We start from the raw sequence: 23,087 nt of genomic DNA, 5'->3' as shown, positions 1-23,087 counted from the left end.
ATCGCGACATCGTTTTTTTGGTGCTACTGTAGTTGGCGCGAAATTTTAAACTTAAATAATCTTTTTCTTGGCATAAAGTTTCCTGCTTTATCGACAATGGTGTGTCCGCCACACTAGAGACATTATAACGACATCTGTTTACGAAGTATTAATTGGATTAGTAAGAACTTTGGGCGTTGACCATAAACTATCTTACTTTTGTTTTATCTAATGAACGGTTAAGTTTCGCTGTTACTTTATTACAATAACTTTGTTAAACCTATTATCTACCTATTGTATTATTTCTGTGATTTGTTGCACACGGGATATAAAATAATATATATAAAAATTATTTCATGAATTACTTTTCAAAGGTTATATGATTATGAACGTAAATTATTTTTATAGAACAATAAACTATACCAAAGGAATTCATAAATTTATATACATTATTTGTTCATTTTAGAAATATGTGGCTTTTGATTCTATTATTAACTGTGCTCGGTGGTAATTGTCAAGAAACTTTAGAAACAACTCGGTCTCCATGGCTTAGTGGAAACAAAAATGAAAATATAATAATAAAAGATGCGTGAGTATTGTACAATTGTTATAAAATATTATAGTATCATCAAGATATTTATATTGTTTGTTTTCAGCACATATTTTGTGGTGGCATCGCGTATGGTACGCCCAGGGCAGATTTATCGAATAGCTGTAAGTGTTTTACATAGTTCACTACCAATGGTCATACGTTCTTCTATACAACGTAATGGAGTAGAAATTGCAGCTGATCATCAAGAAGTTAAAGAGGGTATACCAGAAACATTATTAATGCGTATGCCACTTACTTCCGTACAAGGGGATTATAACTTACGCATCGAAGGATTATATAATAGTTTGACCGGAGGTCAAGCCTTTTTAAATGAAACTAAACTTATTTTTTCCCAAAGATCTATGACAATTTTCATCCAGCTAGATAAGCCAGTATATATGCAGGGAGAAACAATACGGTTTAGAGCCGTACCTATTGACACCGAATTAAAAGCATTTAATAGTCCTATCGATGTCTATATGCTAGATCCACATAGACGTATTATGAGACGTTGGCTGAGCAGACAAAGTAATTTAGGAACTGTCTCTTTATCGTACCAGTTGTCAGATCAACCAGTTTTTGGAGAATGGATCATACAAGTTATAGCTCAAGGACAAGTAGAAGAGAAAAGATTTTTGGTAGAAGAATATTATCAAACACGCTTCGAAGTTAATGTCACGATGCCAGCATTTTTTTTCGAAAATGATCCATACATTCATGGCATTGTTCAAGCAAATTATACATCTGGAGCACCTGTAAAAGGAAATTTAACGCTAAAGGCCTCTTTCAAACCTATAGATAGAACTGGAAGTTCATCAACGCAAATAGAGCCTATTGAAAGATATTTTAATTTTAATGAATATTATCCCGCATGGTTTAAACAACCAAACATTTATGAGGAGAAAGTGCCTGTAATGAGATTTTTTAATGGAACATATCATTTTCAATATCCAATGGCAGAATTACTTAATTTTGCTCCATCTTTGGATGGAATGGAAGTGAGCATTGTTGCGACAGTTGGAGAAAGATTTTTAGATGAAATTGTTGTTGGTTATTCTATGGCTAGGATATTTAATTCAACCATAAAAGTATATTTTCTAGGTGGCACTCCACAGGTATTCAAGCCAGCTATGCCTTTTACCGTGCATTTAGTTGCATCTTTTCACGACAATTCAGCATTACGAGTTACTCAACTTAAAGGAGCAACAATGGAAATACGCGGAGAAGTTGAGATAAAGTCTGGTGGACGAAGATCTATGGATTCACAATATCTGAAACCTTCTTCAGAGTACGAGGGTATTTGGTCTACAAAAATAGATCTCAGAGAACAAATTGGATATCCACAAAATGCGGAACAAACTCAACAAATGCTCAATGATATCACTTCTATGAAAATATCTGCTTATTTTACCGATGGCGAAGGATTTAGAGCTCAATCGGAATTATTATTATTCGCACATGAATCTCCAAATCAGAAACATATAAAAATAATAACGTCAACTGAAAAAGCTAAAGTTGGAGAATACATAATATTTCATGTACAGACAAACTTTCATATAGATTATTTTAATTATATTATCATGGCTAAAGGAACAATACTTCTAAGTGGGCAAGAATACATGCAGCATAATATAAAAACTTTTGCAATTCCATTAAGCCCTGAAATGGCTCCTGTTGCAACTGCAGTTGTATATTATGTTGGCCATTATGGGGATGTTGTTGCAGATTCTTTAACTTTCCCTGTAAATGGCATCTCTCGTAATAATTTTACAGTATTTATTAATAACAAAAAAGCACGTACAGGTGAAAATGTGGAAGTTGCCATTTATGGAGAGCCAGGAGCATATGTTGCGCTTTCGGGTATCGATCGATCCTTTTACACTATGCAAGCTGGTAATGAATTAACTTATGCAAATGTTATATCGAAGATGGCACACTTTGACGAAGATACGAATGGAACATACTCTCATACTTGGTTGCTTCATGGCGGAGATCCTGATGAAATGGTTTATTTTCCATCCTCTACATTTGGGATAGATGTAAATCGCACTTTCGAATATATTGGATTAGTTGTTTTTACAGATGCACTGATCTATAGACGTCCAGATCATTGCAATAGAACCCAAGGATATGGAGAGTGCCTCTCGGGCCGTTGTTATAAATTAGAAAAAAAGTGCGATGGGATGTTTGATTGTGAAGATGGTACAGATGAAGCACGCTGTCAGCATGGCAATGCAACTGATATTTTAGAGTTTAGAAAGTGGCGTTTTAATAGGATTCAAAGACAATATGAAAATGTTTGGCTTTGGAAAGATATAAACATAGGACCACATGGTAGACAAATTTTCAACATAGATGTGCCACGCAGACCGGTTCATTGGATGGTCACAGTTTTTGGCATGTCTCCGAGCAAAGGTTTTGGAATGTTACCTAAAGCATTGGAATATACAGGAATTCTGCCATTTTATATTAATGTAGAGATGCCAACGCACAGTAAACAAGGCGAACAGATTGGCATAAGAGTGTCCGTTTTTAATTATATGCGTGGCGATATCGAGGCAACAGTTGTTTTAACAGGATCTAAAGATTACAAATTTGTTCACGTTGAAGATAATGGGATTGTTCAGTCATATAAACCACGCACTTCTTTTGGAGAACATCAATTCTTTTTATGGATACATGCTCAAGATGCAACCGTTGTATATCTACCAATTGTTCCAGTAAGACTGGGTGACATTAAAATACATATTTATGCAACGACATTAATAGGACGTGATTCGGTTACACGCACCTTACATGTAGAAGCTGATGGCCTACCTCAACATAGACATCAATCTATTCTCCTTGATTTAAGTAACAGAGCGTATGTATTCCAATACATGCACGTTAACATTACAGAAACACCAATTATATCTTATGATGAAAATCGTTATTACGTGTTTGGATCAAACAAGGCAACCATAAGTGTAGTTGGGGATGTGGTTGGACCTATATTTCCAACAATGCCTGTCAATGCTACAAGTCTTATAGATCTTCCAATGGATTGTGCTGAACAGAATATGTTCAGTTTTGCCGCTAATATGTATACGACATTGTATATGCGTCTAGTCAATCAACGCAATAGAACGCAAGAGAAGGAAAGCTTTTATTATATGAACATTGGATATCAACGCCAGCTTTCGTTTATGAATCCTGACGGATCTTTTAGCCTTTTTCGCAGTGATTGGAACCAATCTGCATCTAGTGTATGGCTCACTGCTTATTGTGCGCGCATCTTTCAAGAAGCAAGTTTTTATGAATGGGAAAACTATCTATACATAGATCCCGATGTAATCACACAAGCTGTTTCTTGGGTATTAAAGCATCAAACTCCAGAAGGATCATTTTACGAAGTGACATGGTTACCAGATCGAAAAATGAATAGCTCTCTCAATTATAATAGTGATATAATAAGGTTCAGAAATATTAGTCTTACTGCTCATGTGCTTATTACATTGGAAACTGTAAGAGATTTGACAGGTGGTTTGGGTTCTCAAGTAGCTTTAGCTTCTGCAAATGCCATTAAATGGTTAGAGAGAAATATGAAACTTTTAGAAGAAAAGGGCAAACCATACGACGTTGCTATCGTATCATATGCATTATTAATGGCGAAAGCTTCTACAGCAGAACAAGCATTTAATATTTTGACTAGGCACGCACGTAGAGAAGGTGGTTTAACTTATTGGGGCAGAGAACCTGTTCCACCTCCGCCACAAAAATTGGAAAATCAAAAACCATTCCTCCTCCCACGTTTACCTTACAAGTATGATGCAGAAAATATAGAAACAACAGCATATGCACTTCTTGTCTATGTCGCAAGACAAGAGGTAATGATAGAACCAATAGTAAAATGGCTAAATGCACAGAGATTGACAGATGGTGGATGGGCTTCCACGCAAGATACCGCGTGGGCTATGAAAGCTTTAATGGATTATACCGTCCGATCTAGAATTAGGGATGTTAGTTCATTAAATGTAACAATAGAAGCTACAGCTTTACCTGGGAAGACACAAATATTATCTGTAAATCCAAGCAATCTTGCAAGACTTCAATCTATCGAGGCATGTATATTTTGGACAGTAACATACATCGCACAATAATTAATTTTTATATTTAATGTATTTTTTTTTTTTTTTTTTTTTGTAGATACCTGAAGCATGGGGAACCGTAAAAGTGCAAGCGAAGGGTGCTGGATATGCAATATTGCAAATGTCAGTGCAATATAATGTTGACATTAAAAGATTTCAGACTCAGCCACCTGTGCAGGCATTTGATTTAATAACCAGAGCTAATTTCCATGGTAGAAATCAATCTCACATTTCATATCTCAGTTGTCAGAGGTAATTTAGAAATGGATTTTCTACGTATTATAATTAATTAAAGAAAAATGTATATATTTTATATTATTGAAAATCATTCTTGATAAATATATAATTTCCATATATAGGTGGACAAACATTGATGAATCATCCCGCTCTGGAATGGCAGTTTTGGACGTAGCCATTCCAACTGGTTACATAATTCAACAACAAAATCTTGATAAATATGTATTATCAAGGAAAGTAAGGAACTTACAAAGAGCACGGTTTCAAGGCAGAAAAGTCTTATTCTATTTTGATTATTTAGATCAGGAAGAAACTTGTATTAATTTTACAATAGAAAGATGGTATCCAGTTGCAAACATGTCACGATATCTTCCCATCAGAGTCTATGATTATTATGCTCCAGAACGGTTCAATGAATCTATATTTGATGCTTTACCAACTTACACTCTAAACATCTGTGAGGTGTGTGGTAGTTCGCAATGTCCGTATTGTCCCATTTACAATACTGCTACTATTTTGGTGTCTTCAACAAATCTTATCTTTATTACAACTATTTTAATAACTATAATGAGATACTATCGAACACAAGAATTCAACGTAGGATAGTTTTCTTCTATAATTTTCAAATAACCATACCACGATAGAAAAATTTACAAAATATTTCGATGATACAAATAATATAAACGCAAGTATTATTTATTTTTTCTTGCAATTACAGAATTACAAGTGATAACATGACAAATTATCATTTGTCACATGTTATCATGTTATCATTTACAATTTTTTATTACTTGATTATTAACTCATGTTTTATGTAAAAGTATTCCCATTGATTTAACATATGTAATTTAAACACATATTTAAACACACTTTTTGCACATAGTTTTAGTTTGTGTAAAAATAATATTTCTCAAAGATCTGTATATAGTATATTGGAGCATAAAAAGATGCTGTTCCAAAGCACAAAGAGATAAAAGAAAACGATACCGTCCTGTTATATGTATGTTCGTTCATATCCAAGGAAATATTTGGGCAAAAGAACAAGACATACGTATTAACATATTTCATTGTTTTAGATAAGCATAAGAGATATATTTTAATAATTAGATTTATATTTTAAGTATTATATTATATTATAATAATTATCATATATGGCATACTTCTCTTATATTAAATTGCGATGGTCTACTGATATACAATATTAAGGCTTATTATCCAATAAGATGTATGCATACAGGGATAGAGATATTTATTGATGCACATCACAAATATAAGTTGCAGGTCTTAATGTCGTATGAAATGTAGACTCATTGCAAGTCTTTAAAGCAGATTCTCGATCTGCATAATCTTTCAAATGCCGTCCATGCAAGTCTGTTATAATATAGCTTATATTTTAAATAATTTGTGCTATATATATGTGTTCAACAGGACATCAGTTCTTTTTATATTACATATATATATATATATATATATATGCGTGTATATATGTGTGTATATATATATATATATACACGCATATATAATGGTAATCAGAGGTACAAAGATAGTTTAAATCTTAATGAAAAAAAGGAACCGTCCTGAACTATATGTATAATTTCCATTGTCGAGGCGATAGAACTTAATAAAAAGAAGTAGCATTTAATACACATTAAAAATATTTTTATGTTTTATAACATTTATAAAAATAAATTAAAATCGAATTCGAAATCTGTCTTCACGTATATTAAAGAATTCATCTTCCATATGTCTTTCCAACATTGTTGATTTTGTCTTTTGATAGGAAGAATAGCGACGAGGTGAATTTGATGGAGGGAAAAGGCCGTAAATATTTTTGAAGCAATCTTTAATATAGCAACATAGTCAGTCTTACAATAATAAGCCAAAAATACAATCTATATATCAAGCTTGCGACGAACGGGCGATAAACGCGTTTCCCTTGCTGAGTGCGTTTCTATCGTTTGGAGAAATTATTATGGCGGATAAAGAAGGATAATAATCATTCAGGGAAAAAGAATGCACGTTAATTCTGCCCGTACTATCGCGACGAATTTTACAATTTTACACATAATTATAATGTATCACGTTTGCGAAATCGTAGGTCCTATACTCTCTCTTCGATGTTGCTATCTCTTTCTCTTTTTCTCTTGAGATAAAATATACGCATCGCGCCCTATTCAACGAAATTTTCTTAAATAATACAAGACCTATCGCTGATGAACCCCTTATTGTTTATATTGAATGGTTTAAAGGACAAATCATTACTGGAGCATAGCAAATTTCTATGTCCTTGGTACGGATTTTCCTAGAAGGACTATGCTCGACAACATATATACGTTCCGACATATCAATCATATTAAAAATAATATCTAGATAAATGAAATGATGAAATTTTTGAAGAATGTCTAAAAAAGTCTTTACAAGTGATTCTACGATGAAAATGAAAGCAGATTACCAATAATCCAGTTCGGTTATCTGTTTTCAAATGCGTATCTGTATTTTTAATCAATTATCCAACTACTTTCTATTGTTGATTCTAATTAACTTGCGCTCGATTATAATTCCGAAGAAGTTTAGAAACAAAAAAAAAAAAAAGGGGGAAAAAAGCAAGAAAGATGAGAAAGGAAATTTTGATCGTCCTTCGGTCGACGAAATAATCGAGCGCAAGTCGAAGAGGATAGATCTTGTTCATAATTCGCGCGTATTTTCAATGAGAATTATGAACGACATCTAGCGAGAAGCTTCTAAAGCTTCCAAAACGTTACTACTGCTTTGCTTAGCCCAGTCTGAGGATTCATAACGCGCGAAGTTCATTAAGTTTTGTCCTAATTACCGTTCATCACCAAATCGCTCACAACAAACATTGTAATTACAATATTACAATTCATTGTTATTCATCGAAAAAAGTTTTTCTTTTTATTCGGGGAGGGGGGGTTCCTCAGTGTGCCACTAAACACTCGCATTTTGACGTTCTCTCGTGACATACAGACCTAAACTCTAAAATCAAATAGGGCGGGAAAAACCATCGATACAAATATATAGATATATTATAATATAATAGTTATTTGATTAAACATTTAAAGCCTTACGTAAAATATACAATGTGATGTGTGTATTTTTCATACGTTTTGTTTATGCGATAATATTACATCATGTTGTTGTTGGTATTTTCTTTTTCGTATGAATATATCGCGTAACATCGTTGCGTCACGTCGAAACGGATGTATTCTTCTCTTATTTTTTTTTTCTTTTTTTCTTTTTTTTTTTTTTTTTTTTTTTTTTTTTTTAAAGACTTCTCAAAATATGCACCCATATTTAAAGTTTCTTAGCTCTTTTGTTTTCTTCTCCTCTTTTTCATCCCTAATCTCGATACACACTTTTTCTCACGAGTAATGGTAATTGATAATATATAATATACGATGTAATTTTGGACCAAGAGATTTTTTGATACGGCAGTATTGATACTAGAAAACATTTTTTTTTTTTTTCTTTTCTTTAGTCACTATTACGTTTCCCTATTTCTAGCGATGAAAGTGGGAACAATATCCTCGGTATATAAACTCGTAATTTTCCGATAGCGATTAGTATAATACAGATTATCTTGGTATACAGTGATTAGTATCAAATCCTAGAGCGGAACCAATCGAATGAAATGGTTCGAAACGCTTCGGAAAGATATGCATTTTTTTGTTTTGTTTCTTTTTTTTTTTTTTTTTCCATCAAACGTGTTCCTTTTTTTCAATTAGAGTAACACTTCGTTCGAGAAACTCTTCGACGAACCTAAATCTTTCCCTTTCTTGGTTTATTTTTTTTTAACTTTTTTCTTTTCTTTTTTTTTAATTTTTTCTTTTTCTTTTCTTTTCTATTTTTTAATATCATTACGAGGATTTTTTCATTCGTAATAGATCTTACAATAGCAAGTATCCTTACGTAAACATTAAAGGCCGTACGTTTCGTTAAATAAAAGCAAGCTGGCTATAATTTAAAGCTTTTCGGAAAAGCTTTAAAGGATCGACAAATCATACAATTTCATGAACATTCTCGCTGTACACAGATTTTTTTTCTTTTTCTCGTTCGAAGAAATGTCTCTCTCTCTCTCTCTCTCTCGCTCTCTCTTTCTCTCATTTTGACGAATACGTCGTCCCTTGCGCGCTTAACGGCAACAAATTTGTCACTAAATATCTATTTCGAAAATCTACAAGTTTCCTAATTATTCGTCAAGTAATGAGAAATTTATTTGAAATTGAAAGATTTGCATAAAATAATGAAGTATTTTCAATTAATTTTTTTTCGTATTATCGTGTATTATTATTATTATTATTATTATTATTATTATTATTATTATTATTATTATTATTGCATATTATAAAGCAGTATTTCTTTTCATTTTTTTTTTCATCTTATTAAATAGATCGAGAAATTTCTAGCTAGCAAGTAACATTCTGAATAGTAAATCTAAATTAGTATTGATGATACAATACTTGTATTGGTACAAAAACTACATATCCTGACTGATACGAATGAAATTGATGAAAGGCAACTCTAAGACTTCCGTTTCAATACTTTATGAGCGTCTGAGCTCGGATTTATTGATCTGTATTTCGTTCAAAAAACGCAGGCATTTAAAAATTATTATCAAAAATAGGTCGTTGAAAAATCGTTGCAAAAGTTACCACAATTTATTTGAAAAATGATTTATGTGACTTCTCGTGTTTTTTCTTTTCCTTTTTTCAACTCTCCAGTAGCAGTCAATTTGATATACGGTTGCACCAGCGGATATATTTTAAAGATTTCGAGACATTATCAAAATTTAATAATCTTTTTTTTACAAATATTCAGACAATCGTGCATTTTCGTTTATCAATAAATAATAAAATAGATAATAAGACATAATAAAAGATAAATAAGTTTTTCTTTTTGTTTGTTTCCTTGTTTACAATACCATGGTCAATATAATAATATTAGAGCGAAAAAATTGGCATGAATATATAATGTAACTAACTCAGTGTTATTATTTTTCCTTCAATGTAACTTCATATGGGTCTCTCAACAAATCAGAATAAATAAACATATCCCATTAAATTAAAATTATACATAAAAAATCACGTAGAAATTGTATCAGAATATAAAAACGATATAAAATACTAAGACTGACTACTATATTATTTCATTTCTGGACAGTCGATAATAGACATAAGATTAGAATATTTATGTTCCTAATGAATTCCATTTTTATAACTATGAGAGACCTGGAGTATTTTGGTAAGTACGCATAACATACATTACACGAACATACTAAAATAATCACAGAGATGATTCAGGTTATCAAATGACCTCTTCTTTTCACGAATAACTAATGGCTACGTTGTGCTGTACGAACTAAACTGTTCGGCCAGTGTTAAAGGATAAAGATAATATATCTAGCAATTGTAAACTACTAGTGGACCGCGTCAAAATGATATTTCTATTTTTGTTGTTCCCATTTTATACTTTTTTTCCGATATAATTAGGTGATTGTTGGTTGATGTTTCTGTATCAGTTATTAGCCTTGTGAACTTTCAATGTTTAATAGAGCAGATATATTAAGCAGAGTCCTTTTTCTTTAATAAAAAAAAAAAAAAAAAAAAAAAAAAAAAAAAAAAAAAAAAAAAAAAAGAAAATAAAAATAAAAAAAAATATAAAAAAGAATATATATATATATAAAAAAGAAATAATGTAAATAATTTCATATCTGTCAGTTCGAACATAACTTATAAAAAATGACTTACCTAAACTATTATAATGAAAATTGATAATGTCCGACGATTCGTTAACAACTTACATCTACTATCAATCCTTTTCTTTAATTGAGAAAACTTACTCTTTTTGTTTCTAAGTCTTGGGCTCAAGAATCATAATCTCCGATTACGTTATATCGTTTCATCAAACTGCATGCAAGTAATATAGAAGTCGAATTAAATTATTTTTTTTTCTTTTTTTTTTTCTTTTTTTTTTTTTTCGTCAGACAGTAACAATATGGGTTTCTTGATACATCGGTGAAAGTTCTTGCTTCTCATAAATGACAATTTTTTTCTTTTTTTTTTTTCTTTTTTTTTTCTTTTTTTTTTTTTCTTTTTTATTATTATGATTAGCTAGCGCCGACAATTCAGCTTGATTCTTTTTCCTTCGAGTCTGAAAAAGTAAGGATACGTTTGCGTTCATTTGATTGTTCCCGATTTGTTTTTAAAAAGAATTTACGATTACTCACCACTATCAGACTTATCCTCAGATGTTCCGTTTGTCAATTCAGGCTCTTTCTTCTTTTCGCCTTCCTCGGATTCCACGCTCGATGCTTTCTTTTCTTCTTGATTGGTAGTCTTCTTGTCTTTTGCTTTTCCTTTCGCTGGCGTAGCTGGTTTTGGTTTGGGCTCCAAGCTCGGATCGAGTACGATTTTTCCTATATTCTTTCGATCGTGCATCTTCTGCATTGCTTCGGGCACGTCCTCAAGAGCCCATGTTGAATCCATCACGGGCTTTATTTTACCCTCAGTCCACAATGAGAATACTTGATTAACAGCCCGACGGACATATGCGTGGCCACCGTGTTGATACATTAAATGACGAAGATTCAAGCCGGACAACGTTTTATTCTCGTCGAATAACTTTATGGGAGAAACTTTGTCTACCTGCCACCACTATAAAAATAATACAATATATTAATTGAAAATTCTATCTGTCTACTACCTCTAAATTCTAAATCTATTTCAAAAGAAAATATTACAAACCGATCGTGCCGCCGAGAAAAAGCTTTTTGTTTCGCCGGTTACGACGTTACTAGAACCATAAAGAATATATTTTCCCATAGGTTTCAAGAGGGCATATCCCTTGTTACATTCCTCGCCGCATAAACAATCCAAGACAATATCTACGCCTTCGGATGAAATTCTGAAGAAAACAAGTAATACATTTTTTTCACCTCTAATATGATAATTCATGATAATTCATCTTGTATAGATCTTCTTACTTTCTGACTTCGTTACTATAATCTGTGCCTCTTTCTAGCAAATAATCTATAGTGCCGGATGATTTAAGAGCCTCGTGCTTTGACTTGCTGCAGACACCAAAAATGGTTACATCTTTCACAGTCTTAGCAAGTTGGATCACAGCTTGACCCTAAAATTTAATCATCGTAATCCATTAGATAGGAAACTTTTTAATAGATAAAAAAGTTCTGTACTCAGCTCATGGAACTCGATATAAATCGGTGAAAAAACAACGGACAATAAAATATTTAGTGAAGCTGTTTCAGGTTTTCTCAACAGAACAAGCATTCATTATTTCCAAGAATCGAGGAGCTCTTCGCTTTCTGTTGCTCCCGCCCTTCTCGAGAATTCGATACCCGCCGACAACCGATGCGAGGAGCTAAACCGAGGCCAAGGGACTTGAGGAAGAATGAGACAGAAAAAAAACGAAGAGAGAGAGAGAGAGAGAGGGGCGGGAAGGAAAGGAAAGGAAAGGAAGAACCCGCAACCCAGAATTTTAAGTAGCCTGCTCTCAATTGCGCATCACTGGTCAACCCCATAGAAACGCTCATTAAAAGAAAGGGATAATGCACTTAAGAATATTTTGAAAAAGTCTCGGATTATAAAAAGATTCATTAGCAATGATAAAATTATTGATTTTAACGTTGTTGCTGTAAATGCAAATTATACTGTGACAAAAAAGAAGAAAAAAAAGAAAATATAAATATTTTTATGAACAATATATAATTTTGTATTCAATTAATTCGACAATTCTTATAAATGGAATCTATTAAACAACTAATAAATGATTTTCAATGTTTTATGTAGCTGAAATGAAGAAGACATGTACACGTGGACGATAAAAGCGTTGTGAAGGAGACTTAAAAGTAACACGTGGTGCGATAGTGGTGGTGCGGTCTCAGACGGGCGCGGCCCACGACAGTGGTCGATGAGAGAGCGAAGGGTTGCCTGGCAACCCTCACACCCCGTACGATCTCGGCCAGCATCCCCCATAGATTTCATCTTCTCGACTTCTAGCAGTATGCGACTACTACTACTACGTTGCCTCCATAGTTGGCCTCGGGTATAACCTGTTGAGTCGTATTGATCCCGACGTTTCTATCCTCTCCTTCCCTAATGTCTAGGGCTAGAAGAGCTAGAGAGAGAGCTAGAGAGGGAGAGAGAGAGAGAGAGAGAGAGAGAGAGAGCGAGAGAGAGAGAGAAAAAGAGGGCTAAATAGACAAAGGGTAAGAGAGGAACTATTCCGATTGCAAGAATTAGATTTAGTTATATATATTTTCTGTTTTTCTTTCCTTTTAAATATTGGTTTTTGTCTTCCAGTTTCTAATGATTTGTAATCCAAATTCAAAAGAAAAATTCAATATAATTGTACTTTTTCCTACTAGTTCATCAGTCAGAAACTTATTGTCATTGTACCGGACTAATTGGTTTTCTCCGAAATTTGACCGAGAGCATATTTAAATACAGTTGATTACGATAATGAGAAATACTTACAACGCCACCACCGGCACTGTGTAACAAAAGCGACTTTCCAGGCGTTAGATTGGCCAATTCGAAGAGTAAGATGTACGCTACGGTGTAATTCATAGTAGTAGCAGCCGCATCCAAATAACTCATGCCAGTTGGCAATGCAAAAACGGATGTCGCTGGAACAGCTACTAATTCGGCCCACGCTTTATGATCAGGTAATGCAACGACTCTGTCACCAACCTGAAAGAGAGAAAGAAATGAAAACAGTTCTGAATATAATAGCACGATAATCACGTGCGCGCGCGCGTGTGCATGCGCTTGTATTATTAAATACTTGGAAATGCTTACTTTAAAATTCTCGACTCCCTCGCCAACTTGTTCGATATCTCCAGCACACTCTGATCCCATAATGAAGGGTGTTTTTGGGGGTGAATCGATCGCACCTTGTCGTGCCATTAAATCTTGAAAGTTTAGACCGCTGTAACCAAGTATAATTACTTATTGAGATCAGAATAAAGATATATAATTGTCCCTTTTCATTGATGTCTCAATGATACATTTGTGATTTTCAATATTTCGTAAATTTATATTAAATATTTATTTGTTGTAGTTTATTAGTAAACATGTAAAGAAAAAAAAAGAAAGATTTGCAGGGGGTGGGGAAAGGAAGATAGAGATAGAGATAGAGATAGAGATAGATAGATAGATAGATAGATAGATAGATAGATAGAGAGAGAGAGAGAGAGAGAGAGAGAGAGAGAGAAAGAGAGAGGAAGAGAGGAAGAGAATAAAGATGAGCGGATAAGATACTTGAAATAGAAAGCGCTTAAGGCTGGTACTGTCTCATAAACGTGGTACCGTTCATAGCGGTAATAGTAGTAGTAGTTGTAATAGTAGTAGGGGTACCATGATCGTTTCGCCACGTGAAACACACCACGCTATGTAGTTTCGACAAAGAACGAAGGGTATACACCGAAGGCGCCAGGATGCCTAGACCGACGCCTGGCGTCTCACGCAACTTGGACGCTCGCTCCCTATGTCGACGCGACTATTGAACGACTATATGCTTAACGGAAAGATACGCATTGCCAGGGAACTAAATAAATAATGCGACACTTCTGACCGCTTCCACCTCTCTATCTACTCGGAATTAAATTATGATTTTTTTTTTTTTCCATACAATCTACATATGTATATGGATAAAGGTTTTACTTGCTTACGATAAAAAGAATCTCTTTTAACTCTTGTCATTTTAATAGGATATTCTTCTTTGATAGGGAAACAAAAAAGCGGAGTAAGTCCAAACGTCCTTGTTATTTTGCCTACATGATTCTTGTGGCGCAAAGGAAGTTGTGAATTACAAACACACAATTTGGTGGACAACAAATAAAATATTTACGTTTATGAAAGTACATGAAATTCTTTTTTAACTTTTTTTTTTCTAAATTTCATCTCTTATTGTTAGTTTATCAAGGAGGTCTTTAAAATGATTTATCCGCCATGGATGTCCTCTTTAGAAAAACAATGGATGATCCTTTCGTAATTCATACTTAAAAGAGTCAGTAGATGGTTACAAAAGAACGGAAGCATTCCTCGGCCTAATAAGATAATACGAAGACGATTTAACATAATGAAATTCCATCCAACGCTTCGACCCAATTGCCATTATCGTTCGCGAACAGATAATCGCGCTAAATTTCAAAGCTGCTTTCATGACACGAATTTCTCGTGGATCGTTTGACGGCCGATATGTGTAAATATATTATTGCAAAATGTTTTAAAAAAATAAATATTGTAGAAACTATTTGAAGCTTCGGAAAGGATTTTCTTCGTTCTTGATGGGAAAACGATCGTATTATAAAGATATGACGACGACGATGACGATGACGACGACGATGACGACGACGACGCGAAAACGACGACATTGATGATGACGCATGCACCGCATTGGAGGGTCATAATTAAACATATCTTCGTTCCTTTCGATATATATTCTCTACCAACCCTCGAATGAAACGTCATAAACGGGTTAAATAATTTCCTTGAACTTTAACTTTTATAATACGAATAGAAAATTTTTTCCTTTCTTTCTTTTTCTTTTGATTAAAATGAAAATATCTTCGGTTTTTTTACTCCATGTCAGATGTTAACGTTGACAGATATAACATTTCTCGTCCACGTGTATAGAAATACGAAACCATCTTATTTATATCGATCGATCAACGAAGAAGACACTCGGGCGCCAGCGAAGTCATAAAGCGAAATCAAAAGCGCGAATCTCGCGTGACTCGATGAGAGAGTAAGAGAGAGACAGAGAGAGAGAGAGAGAGACCCCAACAATTAGGCCCCCAGCAAAAATGTCCGTGTATACGCGTGGCCACTATTATTACGTACGATTCCGTCGGGATTATCAGCGGAAAAAAAAAACAATTATTTAATCGACCAAGCCATATTGCATCCCTCCGAAAAGTTTTTACGAGGAGTAAATAGATTATTATTCGTTGAAGAACGAATAGTTCATTGGATCATTTTCATTTTTTACCAGACAAGATCAATTCTCTTTTATCTCTTTATCGTTATCTACAACAATTCTCAGAAAGATCGACATTCTGTTATTATTATTTCTTAGTATACAGGGATCATAAACTCGTGGTGCTTTTGTACAGATATCGAAATGATTAAAAAAGTATCGGTTTTTAAGGTTTACAATTAACTTTTATTTAAATTATTGAAAAACTGAATTATTGAATATTTCTAAAGACAAAAACGACATGATTGAAAACATTTGTTCGCTTGATAACATTTAACGAACAGTTACGTTCATCTCGGAGATGTCATATATCTTAAGTATATAATCGACCGCATTAGAACTTTGTTGTCGAACTTTTAAATACCAACCAACCGTCTGTTGTTCCAACTTTCTTATTTATTTTACGTAATATATATATATATATATATAAATATACACATACATTCACACAGAGTATATAAACAAGATATACTGACTTTGAAATAAGAATATTTTAACATTCTCCTCTTTTTTGATGTACGAATTTACAGAAAGAAAAAAAGAACAACAGAAAGATCGAAAGAATACGAATGTTATGCGATTCGTCGTCTAACATAAATATCGACGATAGCGCAAATGTATTGAAAGTAATAAAAATAAAAGCGAAAATACAAAAGAGGTTGGACGTAAAAAAGCCTCGCGATAAGAATTATCGCTCGATATTACGGATTAACCGAGCAGAAAAGATGACAATAAGGATTAATCACTTTGTCATTTATATTATGTATGTATGTACATATATATACATGTACGTACTGTTTACATGCATATACAATGTATTTTCACTGACATTACGAAAGTACTTATATATAAGCGGCTTTTCTATTGTCAGCAATTATCCTACCAGAGACTACAATTAAAATTATTTATACTAGATATTTAGTAAAAATATCATTATTTTATTTTTGCAGTATTTGACTGTGAGAAACGTTGAAAGGTTAACAAATTCGATTGGAACAAAGGAAAATGTTGTGACAAAAAAAGAAACTTTCTCAAAGGCGCAAATCTTTTTTTCATGCGTCAACTACTTACATAAATATGCGTACATAAAAAGTTCTTGGCCTCAGTAATAATAATTCGCGAGCGTACGATAAATGACCTCGTCGACAGCATCTCGGAGAGTTATCAATTGTTTTCAAACGATACGAGAGATCGAGAAAGAGAGAAATAGAGAGAAATAGAGAGAGAGAGAGAGAGAGAGAGAGAGAGAGAGAGGAATAGTTCTTTGTTAATTTTTATCGCTCTATAAGCGATCTCTGCATTTTATTCTCTCGTTATGCATTTATCGTGTGCATGTGTGTCGAAGAGATTGAAAAGAAAACGGAGACGGTGAAATTAAAGAAGGCGAAAGGTAAGAAGGGGTTATTAATGAATAATTATAATTCTATGGAAGCGTATACAATAAAACAATTGCTATTATAGTTGAGCGAGATTTTGTAAAAAAAAATAAAGAAGAATTAAAAGAAAGATAAATAAAAAAAATTATAACGAGCTGCAAAATATCGAACACAACATAATACACAGGATGGCGCGACGAGGCGACGCCGTTACGCGGAAAACAAAGAATCGAAACGGTAAGACAGCAGCTGCGCGGCTGAACACGCACGATGTTCTTTTTCTGACTCATATGTCGCGAGTGTAGGTATATATATATATATATATTGTATATATATGTATGTAGTTTGTTTCCAACTTCCGAGAGTGGAAGCAACGAGAAAGAGAGAAAGAGAGAAAATATACACAGGATGAGTCAGTAACAATCTACTAGACCATTTCGAATGAATTCTTTTTCAAATACATGCATATATATAATACATATGTCCTCGTCCATTTTAGATCGAACGAATTTCGTGTATAAAATCATTTCAATATTGAATCAAACAAATAATAAATAACGAGTCATTTCATTTGATAATAATTAATACTATCGATTAGTCATAATCTATGTATAAGACAAAAAAATTACGTGTTTCGGTATATCAGTTCGAAGGATTCTTGATAAGTTTTTAACGTATTCTTTTCCTCTTCATTAAACAACACCACGCTCGTATTAAATTGCATGCGTAAAATATACTTCCTTCTTTTTGGATTAATCATTTTCTAAGAGATAATGTAATTGATAAGATCTGAGTCACTTGGCTGTATCGAGTATATACGATGCGTAAGAGTGGCTAATATCATTTATTATTAGCAAGGAAAAAAAAGGAAAGAGATAAAAAAGAGGAGTACAATAACGAAGAGAGAGAGAGAGAGAGAGTGTGTGTGTGTGTGTGTGTGTGTGTGTGTGTGTGTGAGAGAGAGAAAGAGAGCAAGCGTTCCGTAACCTGCACGATAACCTCGAATAGAAGAACAATTAATTGACTCATGCATGCAGAAACGGAATATCGGAGAATATAAGATACATACATACATATATAGAATGGCTCATTTTATTCGATCTATAGAAACAGAAATTATTTATGATAATACAAGAAATATTTCCAAGATTTTTTTTCAAATTTAATTGTTCTCTCACGTTCATGATTTCGAATCATTAATGCCAATGATCTTGTTTCACATTAGTCTCGATATTATTTTTCAATTCCATTTACAATGAATCGATAAAAATGAAATACCCCATATACGTAGATCCAATTCTATTTACAGTATTCGAAAAACTTTTTTTTCTTTTTCTGACCAAAATTATTAATCCTCTCCTCCTCTATTTATTATATAAAGTATTCCTTTCAATATATAATTATTTAGAAATACATTGATCATCCCTCACTTTTAGTTCCCTCGGCACTGGGTGTGGCGAGAGAGTAATATCGTCGTCGTTGGATATTACTCGAGATAAATCGAAGACGAAGGGGATTTAACGGAAAAATTGCTTGACCTCGTCGTTTACCCCTGTAATGAACATTCGTCGCAATAAATACGCTTCGATCGCGTATTTACTCTCGCAATGTTATTTATATAAGTATAAGAATCCTTTCAAAGTACTCTATCGGATCACGAAATAAGACTGAATATACGATGACGCCTTTTCGATTTAATTAAGAAAAAAAAGATATAAAAACGATCAGAAAACGCGATCTTGTCGGGGGCCTATTTTCGAAGAAATATTTATTCATCTCGTACTTTTCTTATCTATATATGTATCTTTTCTCTCTTCTTTCATATATATATTTTTTTTTTTCTTTGTAAACACCGATAAAAAAGATAATATAATGGGGAAAAAGAAGAAAAAAGAAAAGAAAAAAAAAAAAGAACCGTTTGTCTCATAGCTAATATGAAGAACGATGGAGAGGAAAATCTAATATGCGGGTAGTAAAATTCGTGTTCTCTTTCGTGAAACTGTCATGGCGTTTCGTTGGAAGATTTCTCTTGCGCACGCGTGTGCGTGTATATACCGCGTGCGTGAGAAGGGGGTGCAGGAAGCACGGGTGTGGTTCGATCAATACGGACATCCCATAGATCTATCGGTACACGAGCGCACAATACACACAGACAGACCCCACACACATTTAGAAAGATACGGAGAGCCTCTGTCACCCATAGGATGACCGAAAATTTGTCTGCCCTTTTTTTTACGGGATAATACCAAATGAAAGTTTATCTTTTTATAGGAAAAACTCGATCTTATCCCTCGTATATGGTATCGATCGATCTAAATATATTCTGTCATCGCATACGTGCTTACAAGCATATTAATTATAATTATTAAAACAATTGCGATGATCATTGAGTTATGATTGTAAGCAAGATGTTCTAAAAAAAGAAGAAGAAAAACATATATCTGAAAATATATTTGAAACCTCAGATTGTTTATTTTAATCTTTACGAATTAGAAAGATGAAAGGCAGTATTATGTCTTCGACTTACTTCGGCTTATCAAGTTAATGAGGCTTTAATATCGCATTATAGGAAACTGAACGGATGCCATTCAGTATCCAAGAGTTGTACTGCTCCCTCCGGTTTAATATGAGCGAGTACTTGTCGTTAGGATTTTCACTCTGCCTTTCATAACGTTTTCTCTCTCTCTCTCTCTCTCTCTCTCCCTTTCTGCTCCTTTCATTTCCTTTCAAACGACTAACCAAGTTTATTTAAGACAGAAAAAAGAAGGAAAAGAAAAAAACATCCTCGACGGTCGACGATACATATACGACGATATAAAAATAAATCATCCCTCTTTTCGAAGATTTCTCTTCAACGTTGAATTTTAACTGAAATTGCAGCCGTGATATTTATTAAATATTAAAGTAGCTAGTTAATTAAAAAAAAAAAAAATTAAAAAAATATATATGACTCGAAATTTCAATGGAAATCTTAAGGGGAGTTTGAGGAAAGAAGAAAAGACTAGGATGAAAGGACGTTCGTCGATATGGTAGAGAGAATTTATACTTTATTTTATTCGAGGAGCGTCCATCATACGTTTGGAATCGTCGAAAGGCGGCTGCCGGTGGCATGGCGTGGCGTGTCCGGAAGGGCATCGCCATACACACGAATTTATTCGAGCCAGCATCGGCAGCAACGGCATTATGTCTTTCTATAGAGGGGCTATTTTCTCATCAATGCCAATCGCCTTTATGAAACGTGACTCACGCGTGAAAAGGTCCTCTCTCGCACGCCTTTGAATACGGCGTTGACGATCTCCCCGGCCGCGGCAGCGCGTACAACACCATCGACGAAGAGAGAGAGAGAGAGAGAGAGAGAGAGAGAGAGAGAGAGAGAGAGAGAGAGAGAGAGGGAGAGAGAGAGAGAGAGAGAGTGGGTGTGCCACGCTCCCAAGAGCGTATAAGCTTTCGAGAGATAGAAGCCGGCTCCATGGCCAAGGTCAAAGAAACCTCGTACATAGTCACACGACGGTGGCTACAAACGCGTTCGATTATCTTTCATCGTTTTTCTATCAAATACGTTAGACAATTCTTAGAGATCCTACCAAAATTCAAATCGCGATTCGTTGCACGATTCAATGCATTTCAAAAGTAATGCGATCCTCGTCTAGTTTCTTACAAAACTATGAAAAATTATCCAGATGAAATTCGTCGTGTAAGAAAATTGAGATCGTTATTTATAAATTACCGAACGTAACCTGAAATCCTGCAACGACGTAATCACGTCAATGTCCTTGAACAAAATTCACTATTATTCCGTTCGATTAATTTTGAAAACGTAAAATTCTTAAACCTATGTATGAACAAAGGTTTCTACGAACGAACGATTGTGGATATCTTTCATAATACAATACAGAGGAATACGTGCATAAAGATATAGTAAAAAAGATAGTATATAAAGAAAATGAACAATAACTTACCATGCCTTGACGCGTATAAGAACTTCTCCTTCGCTAAGGGTGGGTTCGGGCTTTCTCAGAGCTTTCACACTTTTGAGTCCGCCGAAACCGTTGAGCACGATGGCTCGCATATCCTTAGGCTCTGGCGTCGGCTTTTCCTCGCCATTCTCTCTCGCCTTTTCACCCTCGCCATTCTCCTCGGCCTTTTTCTCTTCCTCCTTCGTTTCCTTAGGCTCCTCTTTTTCCTGTTTTGCGGGCGGTGTTGCTTCCTGTGGCGGGTTTTCACCCTCAGCGTTCGGGCTTGTCTCGTTCTTGTCCTCTGCCATTTTTCTCCTTGTTACTTTCTCTCTTCCAATTTACTACCCTACTGAGAAAGAAGACTCGGATGTTCCTCCTTATTTGTTAAATCTTTCTTTTCTTTTTCGAAAGAAGCGTGTCTCGATATATATTCTTCTTTATGAGAGAAAGAGAGAAAGAGAAAAAGAGAGAGAGAGAGAGAGAGAGAGAAAGAGAGAAAAAGAGAAAGAGAGAAAGAGTGATAAAGAGTAAGATATATATCTACGCGAAAAGAATACTATTATCCTGACGGCGTTGTAGGTGTATTAAAAAAAAGACCTATATTACGCACCAATTAACAAGCGCGCGTTCGCACTCAACGAGAGCCAACGACGTTCTGCGCGGTTTCTGCTACTCCGAAAGAAACGCTTCGTGCGAGTTCGGCCGCCGGGTACGCCGGCCGGCCGGCCGGCTGTCCTGCTTAGCCGCCCGGTGACGCGACGACGTTTCTGTTGCCTAGCAACGCATCAACCAATCCGAACGAAGAATCTCCTTCGTCCTATCGAATCCCTTCGCTACAACGATCGTCCCACGTTATTGACCAGTTACATTGCGCCTGATGCCTTTTCCTGCTTCCTAATTGGTTCCTCCTGTTACGGCTAACGCCTTTCTCTGTTTCTTTATTGGTTCTTCGAGTTACGTCTCTATCGTCATATCGTTTGATAACCTTAAACGCTACAACGTAACGAAAGAAAATTGAAGTGAGAACCACGGAAAAGTAGTTCACAGTCGATTGATAATAATTACCCTTTGTCAATGCTATGCATCTTATTTTTCAGTCGTTGTTCATATTAAAATCTTTTTCTGTATATGATTTTCTAGACAATTTTAATTAATATTGTCGCTTTTCTTATAAATGTTTATTCATTGATATTAAACATTTAATGAAAACCTCCTCGATTACAACTATTTGTCAAATACGTGACACAATTGTCGATGTAAATTTTTTAAATGTTCATTCAGATGATAAATCAATTGGCTAGACAAGAATCATATGACCATGTCAAGTTTACTTCGATCGTTGTTTTGTCGATAGAACATTCTCCTTACTGAGCATGCGTATGAAAACTCAATATTAATACTTTATAATTCATGAAGTATATATATATATATATACATACATGTATATGTAATTTTTGTTGAATTAAATATTCGTTACCAAAATTGCATTTATAGAAAAAGAAATATTCAATTTTTAGTCGAGCTAACTTTTGTACGTCCTAACAAAGAACAGATAATGTCAGTAGATAAATTTATTCTTATGTTAGGAATGCGTCATAATTCTAAACGTTATTTTTCTTTTTTATAGGTTATATATCGTATATGTTACAAACATAAACGCCATAACTGAACAAAGCTAGCAATTCTTTGTTTTCGAATTTTATTACGAAATATAAGTGTATTTGTAATATTACTTTCTTTAGACAAAACGATAAAATTCGGATACATATATATATATATATATGTATCCAAATAACCAATA

The 23,087-nt window shown here is 34.1% G+C and overlaps 2 protein-coding genes across 5 annotated transcripts; one reads left to right on the top strand and one right to left on the bottom strand.

The window, feature by feature from the left end:
* Positions 1-145: 145 nt before the first annotated feature.
* Positions 146-8,222, top strand: LOC124430857 (CD109 antigen). Of its 2 annotated transcripts, none has more exons than XM_046977997.1 (5): positions 146-353; positions 446-568; positions 636-4,671; positions 4,757-4,950; positions 5,058-8,222. In XM_046977997.1, exons 2-5 carry the CDS (start codon positions 450-452, stop codon positions 5,539-5,541), a joined length of 4,833 nt encoding a protein of 1,610 aa, XP_046833953.1. In that variant the 5' UTR covers positions 146-353; positions 446-449; the 3' UTR covers positions 5,542-8,222. The 2 variants fall into 2 exon arrangements, with proteins under 2 accessions (XP_046833953.1, XP_046833954.1); XM_046977998.1 differs by having other exon boundaries at positions 146-370.
* On the bottom strand, positions 6,762-22,055 carry LOC124430859 (synaptic vesicle membrane protein VAT-1 homolog-like). Of its 3 annotated transcripts, none has more exons than XR_006943871.1 (8): positions 21,290-21,977; positions 13,773-13,902; positions 13,449-13,664; positions 11,936-12,084; positions 11,697-11,856; positions 11,180-11,606; positions 10,701-11,103; positions 6,762-10,532 (listed from the first exon to the last, which is right to left on the bottom strand). XR_006943871.1 is itself a non-coding variant. In XM_046978004.1 (8 exons), the coding sequence occupies exons 2-8, from the start codon at positions 21,592-21,594 to the stop codon at positions 11,078-11,080; spliced, it is 1,413 nt and encodes a 470-aa protein (XP_046833960.1). In that variant the 5' UTR covers positions 21,595-21,632; positions 21,897-22,055; the 3' UTR covers positions 6,762-11,077. The 3 variants fall into 3 exon arrangements, 2 of the variants coding, with proteins under 2 accessions (XP_046833960.1, XP_046833961.1); XM_046978004.1 differs by having other exon boundaries at positions 6,762-11,103; positions 21,290-21,632; positions 21,897-22,055; XM_046978005.1 differs by having other exon boundaries at positions 6,762-11,103; positions 21,290-21,635; positions 21,897-22,050.
* Positions 22,056-23,087: the final 1,032 nt, after the last annotated feature.

Source organism: Vespa crabro, chromosome 19, assembly GCF_910589235.1.
Source record: "Vespa crabro chromosome 19, iyVesCrab1.2, whole genome shotgun sequence".
Lineage (NCBI taxonomy): Eukaryota > Metazoa > Arthropoda > Insecta > Hymenoptera > Vespidae > Vespa > Vespa crabro.
Note: the sequence above shows the minus strand (reverse complement) of the source record. Positions and strands in the feature narration are given on the sequence as shown.